Source organism: Episyrphus balteatus, chromosome 1, assembly GCF_945859705.1.
Source record: "Episyrphus balteatus chromosome 1, idEpiBalt1.1, whole genome shotgun sequence".
In the NCBI taxonomy this organism is placed as follows: domain Eukaryota; kingdom Metazoa; phylum Arthropoda; class Insecta; order Diptera; family Syrphidae; genus Episyrphus; species Episyrphus balteatus.
The window spans coordinates 108,512,811-108,529,326 of NC_079134.1; the positions used below are offsets into that span (position 1 = coordinate 108,512,811).

The 16,516-nt window shown below is 37.9% G+C and overlaps 1 protein-coding gene across 1 annotated transcript; it reads right to left on the reverse strand.

Annotated features, from left to right (window-relative positions):
- Window positions 1-5,524: 5,524 nt before the first annotated feature.
- Window positions 5,525-6,865, reverse strand: LOC129909589 (uncharacterized). Its single transcript, XM_055986666.1, has 4 exons — window positions 6,795-6,865; window positions 6,516-6,730; window positions 6,118-6,473; window positions 5,525-5,773 (listed from the first exon to the last, which is right to left on the reverse strand). Exons 1-4 carry the CDS (start codon window positions 6,863-6,865, stop codon window positions 5,525-5,527), a joined length of 891 nt encoding a protein of 296 aa, XP_055842641.1.
- Window positions 6,866-16,516: the final 9,651 nt, after the last annotated feature.

Genomic DNA, 16,516 nt, shown 5'->3' on the forward strand with positions numbered 1-16,516 from the left:
ATCTCAATCTTCATCGCCAATTAACAATGGCAGAGATAAAGTTCTCGGATCGGAAAGAAGATTTTCTTCTTTAAATTCATTAAATAAATAGTCGAAATCACAAAATATGTCCATAATTTCAATTTTATTATGTTTTTGAATAGAAAACATTATTACCCTTCAAGCAAGAAAACTGAGTTCAACAAAGAAACTCCGACCTCAGACCGCAAAAATCGGGCTTGCACTCACACACTTGCAACTTTTTGTGTATGAACACAAAGTCGAACGAGAATCGTGGTGAAAAATGAGAAAAGGAAAAGAAAGACAAGGCCAACAAGAGCCAAAGTGTCATTTTGTTATTTTTTGTTGAAGTGTTTGGTCGCGTGCGTCGGTCGTGTCTCGTGTCGTTGTTTGTATAATGTTAGTTTATTTATTATAAACAATTTTATTAAATTATAAACAATATGGAAAACAAAAAAGGTATGTTTTATATATCGCTCAAAGTGTTTGGGTTAAAATGTTGTTTCTTCTTGTGTTGTAGATGTAATCTCTAATGATGAAGAAAAATCTAGAAGTTGAAACATGCGATTCGGTATCTAAAAAAACACCAACAACAGCAGCAGCATCAAATGAAAAAAAATTTATTGTATTTTATATTGTATTTATTGTGAAAATTTCGTTTGCCAAAATAAAATAAAAAATAAAACAGTTTCAGTGAAAAAAAAAAAATAAATCTTGTTCTTTTTTTGGTCGCAAATGCGAAATGTCATCCCTTTCTTATTCCTCTTTCTGGTAGGTTTTCGCTGCTCCGGCTCAGGTCCGCCTTCGGCTCCGTTTTCTCGGAATGGAGATTTTTACCACACCAATACATATGCAATCGACTTCGCGGTGATTATAATTTCCATACTAATTTGAGCCGCCTTCGGACCAGTTTCTGATCCGAAGTCGGACTCAGCTCCGCCTCAGGCGGAGCGGATTCGGACCGAGGTCGGACCTGTTTGCTTGAAGGGTAGACAGCACAAGAAAAGTCAAAAAAATGTTTTCACACAAAAGGTTTTATTGGTCTACTTATTTTTTGACAGCTTTTCATAGGCGCCCTTCAAGCAAACAGGTCCGACCTCGGTCCGAATCCGCTCCGCCTGAGGCGGAGCTGAGTCCGACTTCGGATCAGAAACTGGTCCGAAGGCGGCTCAAATTAGTATGGAAATTATAATCACCGCGAAGTCGATTGCATATGTATTGGTGTGGTGAAAATCTCCATTCCGAGAAAACGGAGCCGAAGGCGGACCTGAGCCGGAGCAGCGAAAACCTACCAGAAAGAGGAATAAGAAAGGGATGACATTTCGCATTTGCGACCAAAAAAAGAACAAGATTTATTTTTTTTTTCACTGAAACTGTTTTATTTTTTATTTTATTTTGGCAAACGAAATTTTCACAATAAATACAATATAAAATACAATACATTTTTTTTTCATTTTATTTGATGCTGCTGCTGTTGTTGGTGTTTTTTTAGATACCCAATCGCATGTTTCACCTTCTAGATTTTTCTTCATCATTAGAGATTACATCTACAACACAAGAAGAAACAACATTTTAACCCAAACACTTTGAGCGATATATAAAACATACCTTTTTTGTTTTCCATATTGTTTATAATTTAATAAAATTGTTTATAATTAATAAACTAACATTATACAAACAACGACACGAGACACGACCGACGCACGCGACCAAACACTTCAACAAAAAATAACAAAATGACACTTTGGCTCTTGTTGGCCTTGTCTTCCTTTTCCTTTTCTCATTTTTCACCACGATTCTCGTTCGACTTTGTGTTCATACACAAAAAGTTGCAAGTGTGTGAGTGCAAGCCCGATTTTCGCGGTCTGAGGTCGGAGTTTCTTTGTTGAACTCAGTTTTCTTGCTTGAAGGGCGTGAAGTTGGTACACTTGAAAAAATAAAATGCACGACTGGGTCGCAGGAACTTGCTCTTAGAGTTCCAGTTGCTTAAATTTTAAAGACTATATAGAAATTTGGTAATCGTAGGTACCGACTATATAGATACAAACAAAAATAAATAAAAAAAAACAAAATTCGTTTTTTAAAAAAATAAAATAAAATCTGAAATCAAATTGCCCTCCAAAACAAGTATGCAGATTTGATTTATATATTAAGATAGGTTAGGTTACCCTTCAAGCAAGAAAACTGAGTTCAACAAAGACACTGCGACCTCAGAACGCGAAAATCGGGGTTGCACTCACACACTTGCAACTTTTTGTGTATGAACACAAAGTCGAACGAGAATCGTGGTGAAAAGTGAGCAATGGAAAAAAAGTACAGACAGACATAGCCAACAAGAGCAAAAGCGTCATTTTGTTATTTTTTTGTTGAAATGTATAGTCGCGTCGTGTCTCGTGTCGTTGTAGCATAATACATATTAGTATAATTATAAACAATTATATCAAATTATACACAATATGGAAACAAAAAAAGGTATGTTGTATATATTGCTCAAAGTGTTTGGATTAAAATGATGTGTTTCTGCTTGTGTTGTAGATGTAATCTCTAATGATGAAGGAAAAGGCAGAAGGTGAAACATGCGATTGGGCATCTAAAGAAACACCAACAACAGCAGCAGCAACAAATAAAATAAAAAGAAAAAAATGTATTGTATCTTATATTGTATTTATTGTGAAAGTTTCGTTTGCCAAAATAAAATTAAAAAAAAAAACAGTTTCAGTGAAAAAAAAATAAATCTTGTTTATTCCTCTTTCTGGTAGGTTTTCGCTGCTCCGCCTCGGGTCCGACTTCGGCTCCGTTTTCTCGGAATGGAGATTTTCACCACACTAATACATATGCAATCGACTTCGCGGTGATTATAATTTCCATACTAATTTGAGCCGCCTTCGGACCAGTTTCTGATCCGAAGTCGGACTCAGCTCCTCCTCAGGCGGAGCGGATTCGGACCGAGGTCGGACCTGTTTGCTTGAAGGGTAGGTAGAAATGGCTGTCACACTTAGACCATTTATTGGTCCGTTGTGATACCATGATTTTGTAAGGAAATTCCTCACTAATTAAAACAGTTGGAGCTTTTAATGAAACGGGCTTAGTTGTTTAGCCCGGAGTTTTCTCTGGGCTTAACTTTTTGAAGAGTTTTAAATCTGTGCTACCAAACTAATTTTTTCATAAATTGTTTAGAATTTGTTTCAAAACGTGAAAACTCACGTTTGGAAGGACAAAATGTATTAAAATAGTTTTGCTAGCATACATTTTTGTATCTCTTTGTAAAACATACATGAAAAATACAAGAAAATGACGAAAACGAAAAATATGACAGCTTTAAATTTTTGTTGTGTCGGCTGTTTTCGGAACATTCAATATACAGTGCTGCCAAGATTTCAGGTTAAGCCCCGAGGCGTTTTTTTTGTCCAGTTAAGACCTGTGGTAATAAAAAACACACCTAGTATCTTCTAAGAAATATTTTTCCAAGTATTTTTTACGTCTACTGGAAAGGGCAGTACATGAGCAGAGAAGATGTTGGATTGTTTCTTCTTCTTCCTCATCAAGGCAACTTCTACAGAAGTCGTTAGAGATTACGCCAAGTCTTATGGCGTGTCTACCTATGAGACAGTGTCCTGTTAAAACACCTATTACAGAGCTGATATGCAATCTGCTTAGAGACAATAAATTTTTTGAACGTTTTGGATCTAGCCTAGGCCAGATCTGCTTGGTCGTTTGGCAAGTTATAATGTTTGACCATCGTATGTTTGTTGCCTCTATAGCTTCTTGCTTCAGCATGAGTTTGCACGTTGCGATTGGTATACCAATATTTGCCTTATTGGGTGAAATTGGTATTAGAGTTTCATTTCTGGCGAGTTCGTCTGTTTACAGTTTCCCAGAATATCTCTGTGAACCGGCACCCAAAAGAGGTGAATGTTAAACTGTTCTGACATCTCCATGAGAGATGATCGACAGTCGCGGGCAGTTACGGAGTTTGTGGAAACCGAAGCTAACGATTTAAGGGCGGCCTGGCTATCAGAGAAGATGCGGATATCCGATGTAGATATCACATTTTCTTTGAGCCAAGTCAATACTTCTTTAATCGCCATTATTTCCGCTTGGAACACGCTGCAGTGATTAGGGAGACGGAAGGAGAGACTAACATTAAGTCTATCTGACTAAACCCCGCCACCCACACCGTCATTGGTTTTAGAACCATTTGTGTAGAAATGAATTGAGTCATCTCTCAGAAACTCGGCATTGTCCCATTCTGATCTATTTGGGATGGTGACTTCATAATTATTGCCAAAAACCAATTGTGGGGTGGTGTAGTCGGAGTGACTGTGGATTGATCCGAATGAATTCAGAATATTTGTGTGACCAATAGAGTTATTGGTCCATTGAGAGATGGCTTGGAGTCTTATAGCAGTGCTCGCGGCCACCTGCTTGCTGAATATATCTATAAGTGGAAGAAGATTGAGTAATATATCAAGAGCGGCGGAAGGAGTCGAACGGAGAGCTCCGCTGATGCACATGCAGGCTGAACGTTGGACTTTGCTTAACTTGTCGCGATATGTTACTTTTTCCAGAGCAGTCCACCAAACTGCTATCCCGTAAGTGAGAATAGGTCTGATGACTGCAGTGTATAGCCAATGAGTTATTTTAGGGGATAGTCGCCATTTATTCCCTATAGCTTTTTTGCAAGAAAAGAGTGCCACTGTGGCTTTTCTTATTCTTTCTTGTATGTTGGTTTTCCAGTTTAATTTTCTATCCAAAATAAGACCCAGGTATTTGGCTTCGCTGGTAAAAAAAAGTGGAACACCATTAATAGAGGGGGGGTCTAGTTGTGGAATTTTATATTTCTTTGTAAAGAGGACCAGTTCTGTTTTTTGAGGATTTACCCCCAATCCACAGTTTGTTGCCCATTTTAGTAGCTTATTGAGAGCAGTTTGCATTAGTTCTATTATAGTATGGAGATGTTTTCCTGATACAGCAATGGCGACGTCGTCAGCGTATGCAGTTACTTTGAATCCATCTACTTCTAGATTGACTAGTAGTTCGTTAACCACTAAGTTCCACAGGAGTGGGGAGAGTACCCCTCCTTGTGGTGTACCTCTACTAACAGATCTTCTTGCTGAGAAATCTCCTAGAGTTGAGTTAATAATTCTGCTTTTCAGCATAAGGTCTATTAGTAGCTCAGTGAGCTATCTACTTTAAGGCTCTTCATCTTCAGTGCATTTGTGATTGCTATGTTGCTGACGTTGTTGAACGCGCCTTCAATATCAAGAAATGCAACTAATGTGAACTCTTTGTGATGGAGGGAATATTCAATAGTGCGCACTGCAATATGTAGTGCTGTTTCAACCGATTTCCCTTACAATAAGCGTGTTGTGCTGTAGATATAAGATTGGGATCTATGACATTACGAAAGTGGATATCAATCATTCGTTCTAGAGTTTTAAGAATAAATGATGATAAGCTGATAGGTCGGAGGTCTTTCAGATTGACATGAGAAAATTTGCCTGCTTTGGGTATGAATACAACTTTAACTTCTCTCCATAGGGCAGGGATGTGTTTCAAGTTTACACATCCATTCAGAATTATCTCTAAGATGGGAATTAGAATATCTGATGCCATTTGGAGTTCGGCTGGTATTATACCATCCGGTCCAGCGGATTTGTATGGTTTGAAGGCGTTGATGGCCCACTTTAGCTTCTCTCTTGTAATCAGACCGAGATTGTTTTTTGAATTTGTGTCTGGCCCTGATGGGTCGACTCTGTTTATGATGTTTGAGCTACTTGGAAAATGAGTATCTAGTAGCAAATTGAGTGATTCTTCACAGGAGTTGGTCCAGGCCCCGTTATTTGTTTTCAAGGCACTGGGCATTAAAGGGTTTGTTGAGAGAATTTTTCTTAATCTAGAGGCTTCTGAAGAGTCTTCTATTTTTTCACAGAAATTTCTCCAAGAAGATGTTTTACATTTTCTTAGCTGTTTTTTGTAGACTTTCAGGGATTCTTTGTATAGGTCCCAGTCTGAAACATCTCTAGTGGATTTGGCGAGATTGAACAGTTTTCTACAAGCTTTTCTGTGCGGTTCTAGCCCTGAGTTCCACCAGTGTGGCTTCTGCTTTCCTCTTACTTGTATGAGTGGGCAGGAGTTATTCATTGATAGGTTAAGGGCAGAAGTGAGATCATTGACTTTGTTGTCGAGATCGATTGTATTTGAGGGATAACTTAGAAGTTCGGGTTTAAGTAAGCTTTTCAGAGTTTCCCTGTATTTTTGCCAGTTAGTTTTGCGATAGTTTCGGAATGCTAACTGTTTAGTAGTTACATCGTTAAGACTAAATTGGATGTATCTATGATCAGAGAACGAGTGTTCTTCAGATACTTTCCAATTTAAGATCCTTTGACGAATCGAATCGGAGAAAAGAGTAATGTCTAGTACCTCTTGTCGGTTTCTGGTAACGAATGTTGGTTCATTGCCAGTATTACTTACTATCAGGTTAGTACTCAAAATAAAATCAAAAAGTGACTCACCTCTATCATTTATGTTGGTACTTCCCCAGACCGTGTGATGGGCGTTTGTATCGCAACCAATTATGAGGCAGATCTTTTGCCTTTCAGCATCGGCTACAAGTCTCCGTAGTTTTTCGCCAGGGAGAAGGCCGAGTTGGTCATGGCCGAGATATGCCGACGCAATCCAGAATGTTCCTTGGTCAGTTTGCAATCTGACCGCGGTAACATCTCGATCGCTGTAATTAGGGAGTAAATATACATTTGTGTTACTTCTTGCTAATATGCATGATCTGGGGTCACCTTTGTCCGATGCATATAGCAAGTTGTACCCAGGAGTCCTGAGTCCCTGAACCATGGACTTGCAGATCCATGGTTCCTGGACCAGCACCACGTCTTCCCCATTCTTGTGGATTCGGAGAAAAAGGGAGGCCGAAGCCTGCTTGGAGTGGTGAAGGTTAATCTGAACTAACTGGAGCATGAATGCTACTGTTAGTTAGATCAGCCCCCACCACCGTAAGGTCGAGGTCTTCTTCGGATTCTGACTCAGAAGATGAACGTAGGAGTTCATCTTCACTGAGTAGAATCCTGTTGAGATAGTCCTCTGTTTCCATCTCAACATCGGAACTATCTGGTATTGGAGCCATTATAGCTGGCGTTTTAGAGCCCGAGGGGACCTCCTCAGTTGGGGAGATTACCGGCGTATCAACCTCCATTGATGGAGGGTTGATATTAAAGGCAATATCTTCTTCTAAGGAGGGAACCTCAGGTGCCGGAAGTGCTGGAGGTGGAGCTTTTGCAGTCTCCTCATCTTTTTTGTAGATCCTTAAGGTTGTGGAAGTCCATCCAAAACTTATCTGACTTTGGTTCGCGGCTAGGGGAGTCACCGACTCCTTATTGATGACAATTATTGCCGATCTATAAGGGCCCGTTGGCTCCTCCAGCTTTGCGACTTTCCAGTCGTGAGTGGGTAGGGATGGATTTCCAAACTGGATCATTTTAAGCACAGTATCTTTGCAGGCTAGATCAGCTGGGATACTGATGCGAGCTCTAGTTCTGCAAGGAATGTCTTCCTTTGCCACAACCTCTAGCTTGGCATCAGGCCATAGCCCCTCTAGTCTGCTGATAGCAAGCTGATAGATCGCATGATCTCTTGTCACCGAATGCGACGAGCTTGACGCGGCCTTGGTACCATCCCGCCTCCTCAACAACTGCAGGCTCACCCGGATTCTCCATCATGAGAGTCCAGTAGGAGATCTGCAGTTTGTTTGAGACCATCGTCCAACGGTCAAAAGAGATCATGCCATCGACATTACTTCTATCGATAACTGCGAGGATAGACTTGTCCTTAAGAACGTCACTAAAGGACAGGTATTAATAGTGTGAGTGCTGGAATTATGCACTTTTTGTCTTTTAGATTCCGAGACGGAATCTTCAACAGACCTTTGTCGCTTTGACGTTAAGTCGCTGCTGGTCAATCTTTTACTGAGAATAGCTTTTGCCCATTCTAACTTGCTGGATTGCTCTGGGGAACGTTCGGCTATAGGTATCAAACTTAATGCTCTATAGATCCCCTTTGCGTTCCTTATGTCATTACGGGACGCTCTTTTGCTTTCCTCTCCAGCGGAGGTGGAACTATAAGAGATAGCTACACTGTCGCTGGGGATTTGAGCACTTTTAGGGTCAGGAAGAGGTCTGCCTTGACTAAAGGTGAGACTGTAAGAGACAGACGTTTTACTGGTCAAAACAGCCCCTTCCGGACCCACAGAGTTAACTATTCCTGAATTTGGAGTAGCAATTCTGTCACTGTGTTCCTCAGCGGAAGCATGACTATAAGAGACAGCCTTACTTCCGTCAGAGAGTGGAGTAACCAACGTGTTCTGAAGGGGTTTGCTTTGACTGAGGGTGGATTCGTAAGAGACGGTCCGTTTTTCAGTCATAGCATCCCCTTCAGGGCCCGTAGAATTATCTACATTAGTGCTTGGGGTGTCAGTAGTACTGTAAGAGACAGCCGTACTTTCACTGGTGGGAGCTACCAAGGTAGCAGGGTTTGGATTGGTGGTTGTTCGCCGGCTTCCAGTTTTGCACTTTGCAGTCTTTCTGGAGGCTGAGGTCGTTAGCTTTTTTCCATGTTTTTTATTTTTCAAGTTTTCTAACATTGAGGTTATTTTTGAGTTATGTTTGTGGTGAGATCCTGCAACTGGATTGCTGGAGGATCCCACGATAAGCACCCCCACCACGACAAGGTCAACTCATAGGGGGGTGAATATATTAGTATACATTTATATTAAGTGCGTTCAATGTGAAAAAATCTGAATTTAGGTTCAGTTTTGGTGTGTTGAACTCTGCCATTCTCATTCGTGAGGTTTGTGTCCATGATTAACAAATGCTTTTTTTACGTTACGTCACGTTTGTTAATTTTTCTATTTTAGTTATTATTTAATAAACTATGATTCACCAAATTATGAAACTGATCAAATACGATTCACTAAATTGACACTGAATTATGGAGAAATTTTTTTTGAATTTCATGACCAAGTGCTGCTAACTTTACGCCTTACGTAATTTGTTAATAACTTTTAAACTATGATTCACCAAATTGTAAAATTGATTGAGCACAAAAAAAGGTCAAAAGTGCGGTTTACTATTTTGACTCTTTTTGAACTTTGTTTCAACAATGTTTGAATTTTTTTTCATTGAATATGAACAGTTGTACCTAATTCAAAAGTCGAACATCTGTTTTTCATCAATTAGCTAAATTTTTAGCTTATAAACAGTTTCGCAAAAGAAGATTCTATAAATGCTTATTCTGATCGCCATTTTGGGACCACCATTTTGAGTAAAAAAAAAGTTAGTAGCTTTTTCGTATATCTTATACTTATATATTTCAGTGTTCTAAATTTCATGACTTTTCATCAAGAAATGGCCGTGAAAATGATTTTTGAAGCCAAAAAAGCACCAAAGGCACCACTGTGCGGCAAAGAGAATAATAAATAGCCAAAGCGTACTTGACCGAAAGATTTTTATATATTCAGCGACTTCACGGCTTTCACTGATTGTGTCAACTTCATTTTTAATTCTTATTTGGTAAAAATAATAATTTTAAAAATAGTTTATAAAAAGGAAAAAAATATCGCAAAAATAGGATTTTTGCCATTTTTGACAAATTTTGAAACACATGTGCCACCGAAGTCCTTAACCAATTTGAGCCAATTTTTTTTTCTGCTTAATATTTAGCTCACATGAAAGTTTTCTAAAGCTATTATGTTCAAAAAATAATATGTTAGGGTGGTAAATTTTTTTTTGTAGAAATACCATTTTTTAAAAAATTTTTCATACTTCAGAGCCGATGCGCGACCGGAAGATATGAACTGATTTTGATTATTTTTTAAACCCTTATTAGTCATCACCATTCGCAACTTTTCAGCGCTATTGCGATTTGAAATTCGAAAAAAAGTGTTTTTCGGCCCACTCTACTGTATACATATATATTAAGTGCGTTCAATGTGAAAAAAATTCTATTTTGGTGTGTTGAACTCTGCCATTCTCATTCGTGAGGTAAATAATAAATAAATTTTTGTTTTGTCATATCTTTTCATATTTAATGTGGATATAATGTATAAATTCTATTTACAAACAATATTTTTAATGATAATTATATAATTAATTACTCGACAGACGACTCTTACTCTTAAGGTCATTGTCGTAAGTTTGAAATTTTAACAATATTTAAAAACAAGGCAAATGAAAATCTTATGTACAAAGAAATTTTAGTTAAAATAAAAACAATTTACATACATACATACATCATTCGTGAGGTTTGTGTCCATGGTTAACAAATCCTTTTTTTACGTTACGTTACGTTTGTTAATTTTTCCATTTTAGTTATTATTTAATAAACTATGATTCACCAAATTATAAAACTGATCAAATACGATCACTAAATTGACACTGAATTATGAAAATATTTTTTTTTTAAATTCATGACCAAGTGCTGCTAACTTTACGCCTTACGTAATTTGTTAATAACTTTTAAACTATGATTCATCAAATTGTAAAATTGATTCACTAAATTTCACCGTATTCTCACCTAATTATTTGCATAGAAATTTTTGAAATTCCCCACTAAGTGCTGCTAAGTTGATGGCGGTATCAAACGCGCAAGACATATTCTTGTTGGAAATTGATTGCTCCACAAAAAAGGTCTTAATAACTTTTTTCATTAATCTAACCATTCTAAAGATATTCGAGGTCAAAGTTAAAAAAAATATAAAAACATTTTATATTTTTAAAAAAATTTCTAATTCACTGAAACTTCATTATTTTCAAATTAGCAAGATATATTCTTGTAGGGGCTTAAACGTTTTACAAAAAATTCCTTGCAATGAAATTGATTGCTTTAACCGTTTAGAAGATATTCGTATCCAAATCGCAATGCATACGGGTTATAAGAAAACTATTGAAATCAGAGAGCATTGGTTTGGTTACGAATATCTTCTAAACGGTTAAAGCAATCAATTTGTATCCAAGGAATTTTTTGTAGAACGTTTAAGCCCCTACAAGAATATGTCTTGAAAATTTGAAAATAATGAAGTTTCAGTAAATTAGAAATTTTTTTAAAAATATAAAATTATTTTATATTTTTTTTTTAACTTTGACCTCGAATATCTTTATATCTCTTTTTTGTGGAGCATTCAATTTCCAACAAGAATATGTCTTGCGCGTTTGATAATTATAATTTTTCAATTTGTTACAAAATTAAGAACAAAAAACGAATTTTTAAAGATTTTCTCGATTTTTGGACCTCAAATATCTATTCAACGGTTAGGTAAACGAAAAAAGTGTATAAGGCCTTTTTTGTAGAGCGTTCAATTTCCTACAAGAATATGAAAAGAAATTTGCTAAAAAGTCAATTAATAAAAACATTATTTTTTTTTAGTAGAAGCTTGATGTAAAAATGGAAAATTGCAAAGCGGAGGACCTTCCCATTAATATAAAGAGCTCATATTTGGTGTGTACATTCTAGAGGGGTCTAGCAATCGATTTTTCGGAGTACCAAATCAAAAAAAAAATTTCGATTTTTTTGACCCACCCTAATATATATATATAATATAAAGAGCTCATATTTGGTGTGTACATTCTAGAGGGGTCTAGCAATCGATTTTTCGGAGTACCAAATCAAAAAAAAAAATTTCGATTTTCTTGACCCACCCTAATATATATATATGAACGCGTGACGTTTTTCATTTACAAGGTAGACTTTGATTTGAAAATTTCCAATGCGAATTTTAACAAAAATGCTATTTTATAATACCAAACGATATACTTTGACCACCATGAGATTCACTATAACATACTTAATAAATAACCATTAACTTTACCTATATAAAGTTTAACCGTAAGAAATTATTCTTATCAGATCGAGAATTGAAAATTAGTCAAAATAATTATGCCGACGACTTAAGTTATTATTTAATAAACTATGATTCACCAAATTATAAAACTGATCAAATACGATTCACTAAATTGACACTGAATTATGAAAATATTTTTTTTTTGAAATTCATGACCAAGTGCTGCTAACTTTACGCCTTACGTAATTTGTTAAACTATGATTCACCAAATTGTAAAATTGATTCACTAAATTTCACCTAATTCTCACCTAATTATTTGCATAGAAATTTTTGAAATTCCCCACTAAGTGCTGCTAAGCTGATGGCGGTCAGTTTTGCAAACTTCAAACGAAATTATTATTTAAGGAAAAAAGTAAATTTTACTGTTTCGTGGGCTAATAGGTTTTTGACAAACCACTTTTTGGGAAACCTTAAGAGGTTAAAAGTTTTTAATATTGTAAGTATAGATATTTTAGTTTGGTTTTATATATTTAAGATTTTTTATTTATATTAATTAAATAGAATCCTGAAGAAGGGTATATCCATACCTGAAACGTCGACTGGTACGAACTTTAACCATTAGAAAATACAAGCAAGACCTATTAGCCCACGAAACAGTAAAATTTACTTTACTTTCAAAAAGGTCACGAAATAAGGAATAATTATTTAAGGAAAAAGATAATGGGAGAGAATTCGTTGTTTTTATTAATAAATAATAAATAATCTTACCTACTACCTACCTACCTACCTCTTTTGAAAATATTATTGGCTTTTTTTTGAAAATTGAATTTGGGTTTGGTCGTTTGGATTTAAAATTTTGTCCGCATACATCGCCACATTATTTGTTTTCATATTGAAAACATATATTTTCCGAGTAGGTGTAGAAAAAACTTTTTTTGATTGTTTGGTTGCCATATAAAAACTAAAATTTTTTGGTAGATGGTCTGTCCGACAAAAATGTGGTGAATCATACTTTTCAATTAATCATCTGCGGAAGTTCTAAAATGTTTCGAAAAAAAAACGAAATCGCATGTAACTCTTGAATTAAGATTCACCAAACTAAGAATTATGTACCAAAATACGTGTGTCTCTTTGAATAAATGTTCCAAATTTCAGAATTTGATGAATCATACTTTTCAAGTAATCATCTGCGGAAGTTCAAAAATGTTCCAAGACGCACGCGAAAAAAACAAAATCGCATGTAACTCTTGAATAAAGATTCACCAAATTAAGAATTATAAACCAAAATGCTTGTGATCTTTTTCTGAATAAATGTTCCAAATTTCAGAATTGAATTAAGATTCACCAAATTAAGAATTATAAACCAAAATGCTTGTGATCTTTTTCTGAATAAATGTTCCAAATTTCAGCATTTGGTGAATCATACTTTTCAAGTAATCAAGTAACCCAACGAAGGAATGTTCCCACCGAGGCACTCCCAACAATTGACGGTAGGTAGCGAAAGAATTCATTTACAGAATCAACGGTAGCGTCACCAGTTCCAGTTAGACCGAACTACTTGGTGAACCCCTTATATGAGCTACTCCGACATATTCAGAGCACAGGTCTATAAGGAGCAAATCACATCTAGGCAAAATAACATCAAGGTGAGCCTAGCGTCACACACCAACATCTAAGAGCTTTCCATTAAGCGTGCATGCAATTCCTTGGGTTAGGCGACTGGAGATCACCGGCGTAGTAAAAGACGATCACATTACAAAAACAGGAGCATGTCAGTGTCTACAATTTGCGAAAAACGTTTCGCGAAATTTTCATCAAAAATTTCGAGCATTATGGAAGTACTTGCTATCACGAACAACACTACCCCGCCAGGCAGTACCGCTGCTACACACAGTACTGATCCTGGACCGATAAGAAATAATCGGGTCAGAGCTATACGGATTCCGGGGGCTAGCAAAGTAATGCACGAGGTTAAGAGAAAATTGAGAGTCGCGAGTTGGAACGTAAAAGCATGAACGGCCGAAGCTGTGAACTAGAAGAGATGATGAAGAGAAGGCGAACGGAGATCTTGTGCATCCAAGAAACCAAATGGCGAATCACTGGAAACAGAGCCTGTTTCTAAGACGTCAAAACAAGACAATACAAGATGTTCTACCACGGAACAGAGCAAGGTAGAAACGGAATCGGTGTCATCCTCGCCGAAAAGCTTCTTGGAAACGTTTTGGCTATTTCGAAGTCCAGTGACCGATTGTGGTCTCTAAAACTGGTGATGGAAGGAAACGTTTGGAATATAGTCAGTGCATATGCTCCCCAAATTGGATGTGAGCAGGTGGAAAAAGATGCATTCTGGCTAGAATTCCATTACCTCATTAAAGATATCCCAAAGGAACAGCTTTTGTCTGTGGGTGGAGATTTAAATGGACATGTAGGGAACGGCAACGAAGACTACGAGGACTGCCATGGTGGCCTTGGATTCGGAGCTAGAAACCCTCCTGGTGAAGAAATTCTAAGCATGTGCAGGTCACATGGTCTTATAGTGTTGAATACCATGTTCATTAAACAAAGCCGACACCTTATCACTTATAGCAGCGGTGGAAATGAAACACAGATCGACTACCATCTTGTATCTAGTTTTATATGAAGCCGCTAGTGAAAGACTGCAAAGTGATATTAGGAGAATCGATCGCCCAGCAACATCGTCTCTTAATGACAGAATTATTTATGGAGACGAAGGCGGCAAACAAACAAAGAGAGGCTATCGGGGAAATCAAGTGGTACAACCTGGACAAAGAAAAAGGCGATGCATTCATCGAAGAGTTTGGTGTGGGACTCTCTGCAAAGAACTTGCTTGGTGAAGGCGAGGCTACTGCTAGGAACATCCAAAGGAAACTACCAACGGGAAAAAGAAACATGGTGGTGGAGCGATGAAGTAAAAGCAGTGATATGAAGGAAAAAGACCGCTTTCCAAGCTTGGTCCAAATACCCCTCTCATATTAGAGATGAAAAAGCGGGACTCGAAGTGGACTACAAGCGCTACAAGCAGGAAGCAAAGAAGAAATGCGCCCAGCATTAGGCAGAGAGTACGGAAAGCGTGTATCGCGAGCTTGGTGAAATATCTTATCCAGCTGCTGATGCAAACCAGGCTCTCCAGGAACTGCGACATGCTAAGCTGAACAATGGTGCAGCCATCTTAAAAATTGCCGCTCAAAGGAGAAGGAATGCTCAGGAAATTCGCTCACCAAAGTTCATTAACGATGCTCAAGGCCTACTACTTGTGCATGACGCCAAAATTCTTCACAGGTGGCGACAGTATTGGGACGAACTACTAAATGAGCAATTTCCCAGGATATACTTTCCAACAGCCGAACCTAATTTAGAAGAAGTACCCGACCTTACAGTCGTAGAAGTAAGCGTGGCGGTGAAAAACTCCAAGAAAGGAAAAGCGATTGGTCCAGACGAAATACCCTCTGAGTTCTGGAAGAAGATGGGAGATTGGGTGTAAATGGCTCACGATTCTCATCTCCAAACTCGTTAGCGATGACCAAATGCCAAATCAGTGGAGAGAAAGTTACCTTCTCCCAATCTACAAAGGAAAGGGGGACACACGAAACTGTGATAACTACCGATCGATTAAGCTGATCTCACACACCATGAAAATCGTTGAGCGGATTTTGGATGGCCGACTGCGAAAAATAATACGGCTGTCTGATGACTAGTGCGGGTTTGTCTCTGCTAAAGCAACCACAGATGCCATACAGAGTTTAAGAATCCGAATCGAAAAACACCGTGATTCCTCAAGGGATTTGCATATTGTGCTGGTGGATTTCGAAAAGGCATTCGTAAGACAACCACTAGATTTGATATTGGTGTCCCTGAGACAGCGAGGGGTTCCGGAAATCTATGTGCGGATGATCAAGGATATGAACGAGGAAGTAAAAACGAAGGTAAAATGCCCCGCAGGAGTCACCGAAGAGTTCCCAATCAAAGTCGGTGTGCACCAGGGAAGCGTCCTGAGTCCTTTGACAGTTCTAGACTTTCTGGTTGAAAGAAAAGTGAGGGATCTGAAAGTGAATCAGTTATTCTTTGCTGATGACGGAGCCATCATAAGTGAAGATCCAACATCCTTGCAACGAGCACTTGATGTGTGGGTGGATGTTCTGGAGGAAAGTGGGTACCGGATAAGCGCGAAAAAGACAGAATATCTCTGCTGTCCATTTTCTGACCCAGACGGCCCTATTCCGGACATTTACCTGAATGGAACAACACTTCCCAAGTGCGAAAAGTTCAAATATCTTAGATCTATGATCAACAACCAAGCTTCTTGTGATGAAGACATCAACCACCGAATAAGTGTAGGGTGGATGAAGTGCGGCGAAAACTCTGCCATCTTCTGTGACCGAAAAATGCCCCCTAAACTGAAAGGAAAGCTCTATACTGCAGTTGTTCGCCCAGCACTTCCCAACTAACAATTTTACTTCCACAAGGGTCTAACGAAGCTGTTTCGATTTTAGAAATATTGCTTGTATACGACCATAGAGAAGCCCATCTGGCCCACCCGAGAAGCTTGATAGGCCTTAGAAGAGTCATATGTAAGTTGATTGGAGAGACTCATAACATGTCTTTAATGCCTTATAGAAACAACCAACATTTGAAATTTGAAAATGTGTATTA

Bases quoted from the DNA above. Each gene is read 5' to 3' on its own strand.
- LOC129909589 (XM_055986666.1), bottom strand. From the start codon at position 6,865: ATGGATCTGCAAGTCCATGGTTCAGGGACTCAGGACTCCTGGGTACAA. The intron at 6,474-6,515 runs GTGAGTCACTTT...CTAACCTGATAG, and splicing joins TACCAACATAAATGATAGAG to TAAGTAATACTGGCAATGAA. The intron at 5,774-6,117 runs GTAAGAGGAAAG...TTTTCCAAGTAG, and splicing joins ACTCCTGCCCACTCATACAA to CTCAAACATCATAAACAGAG.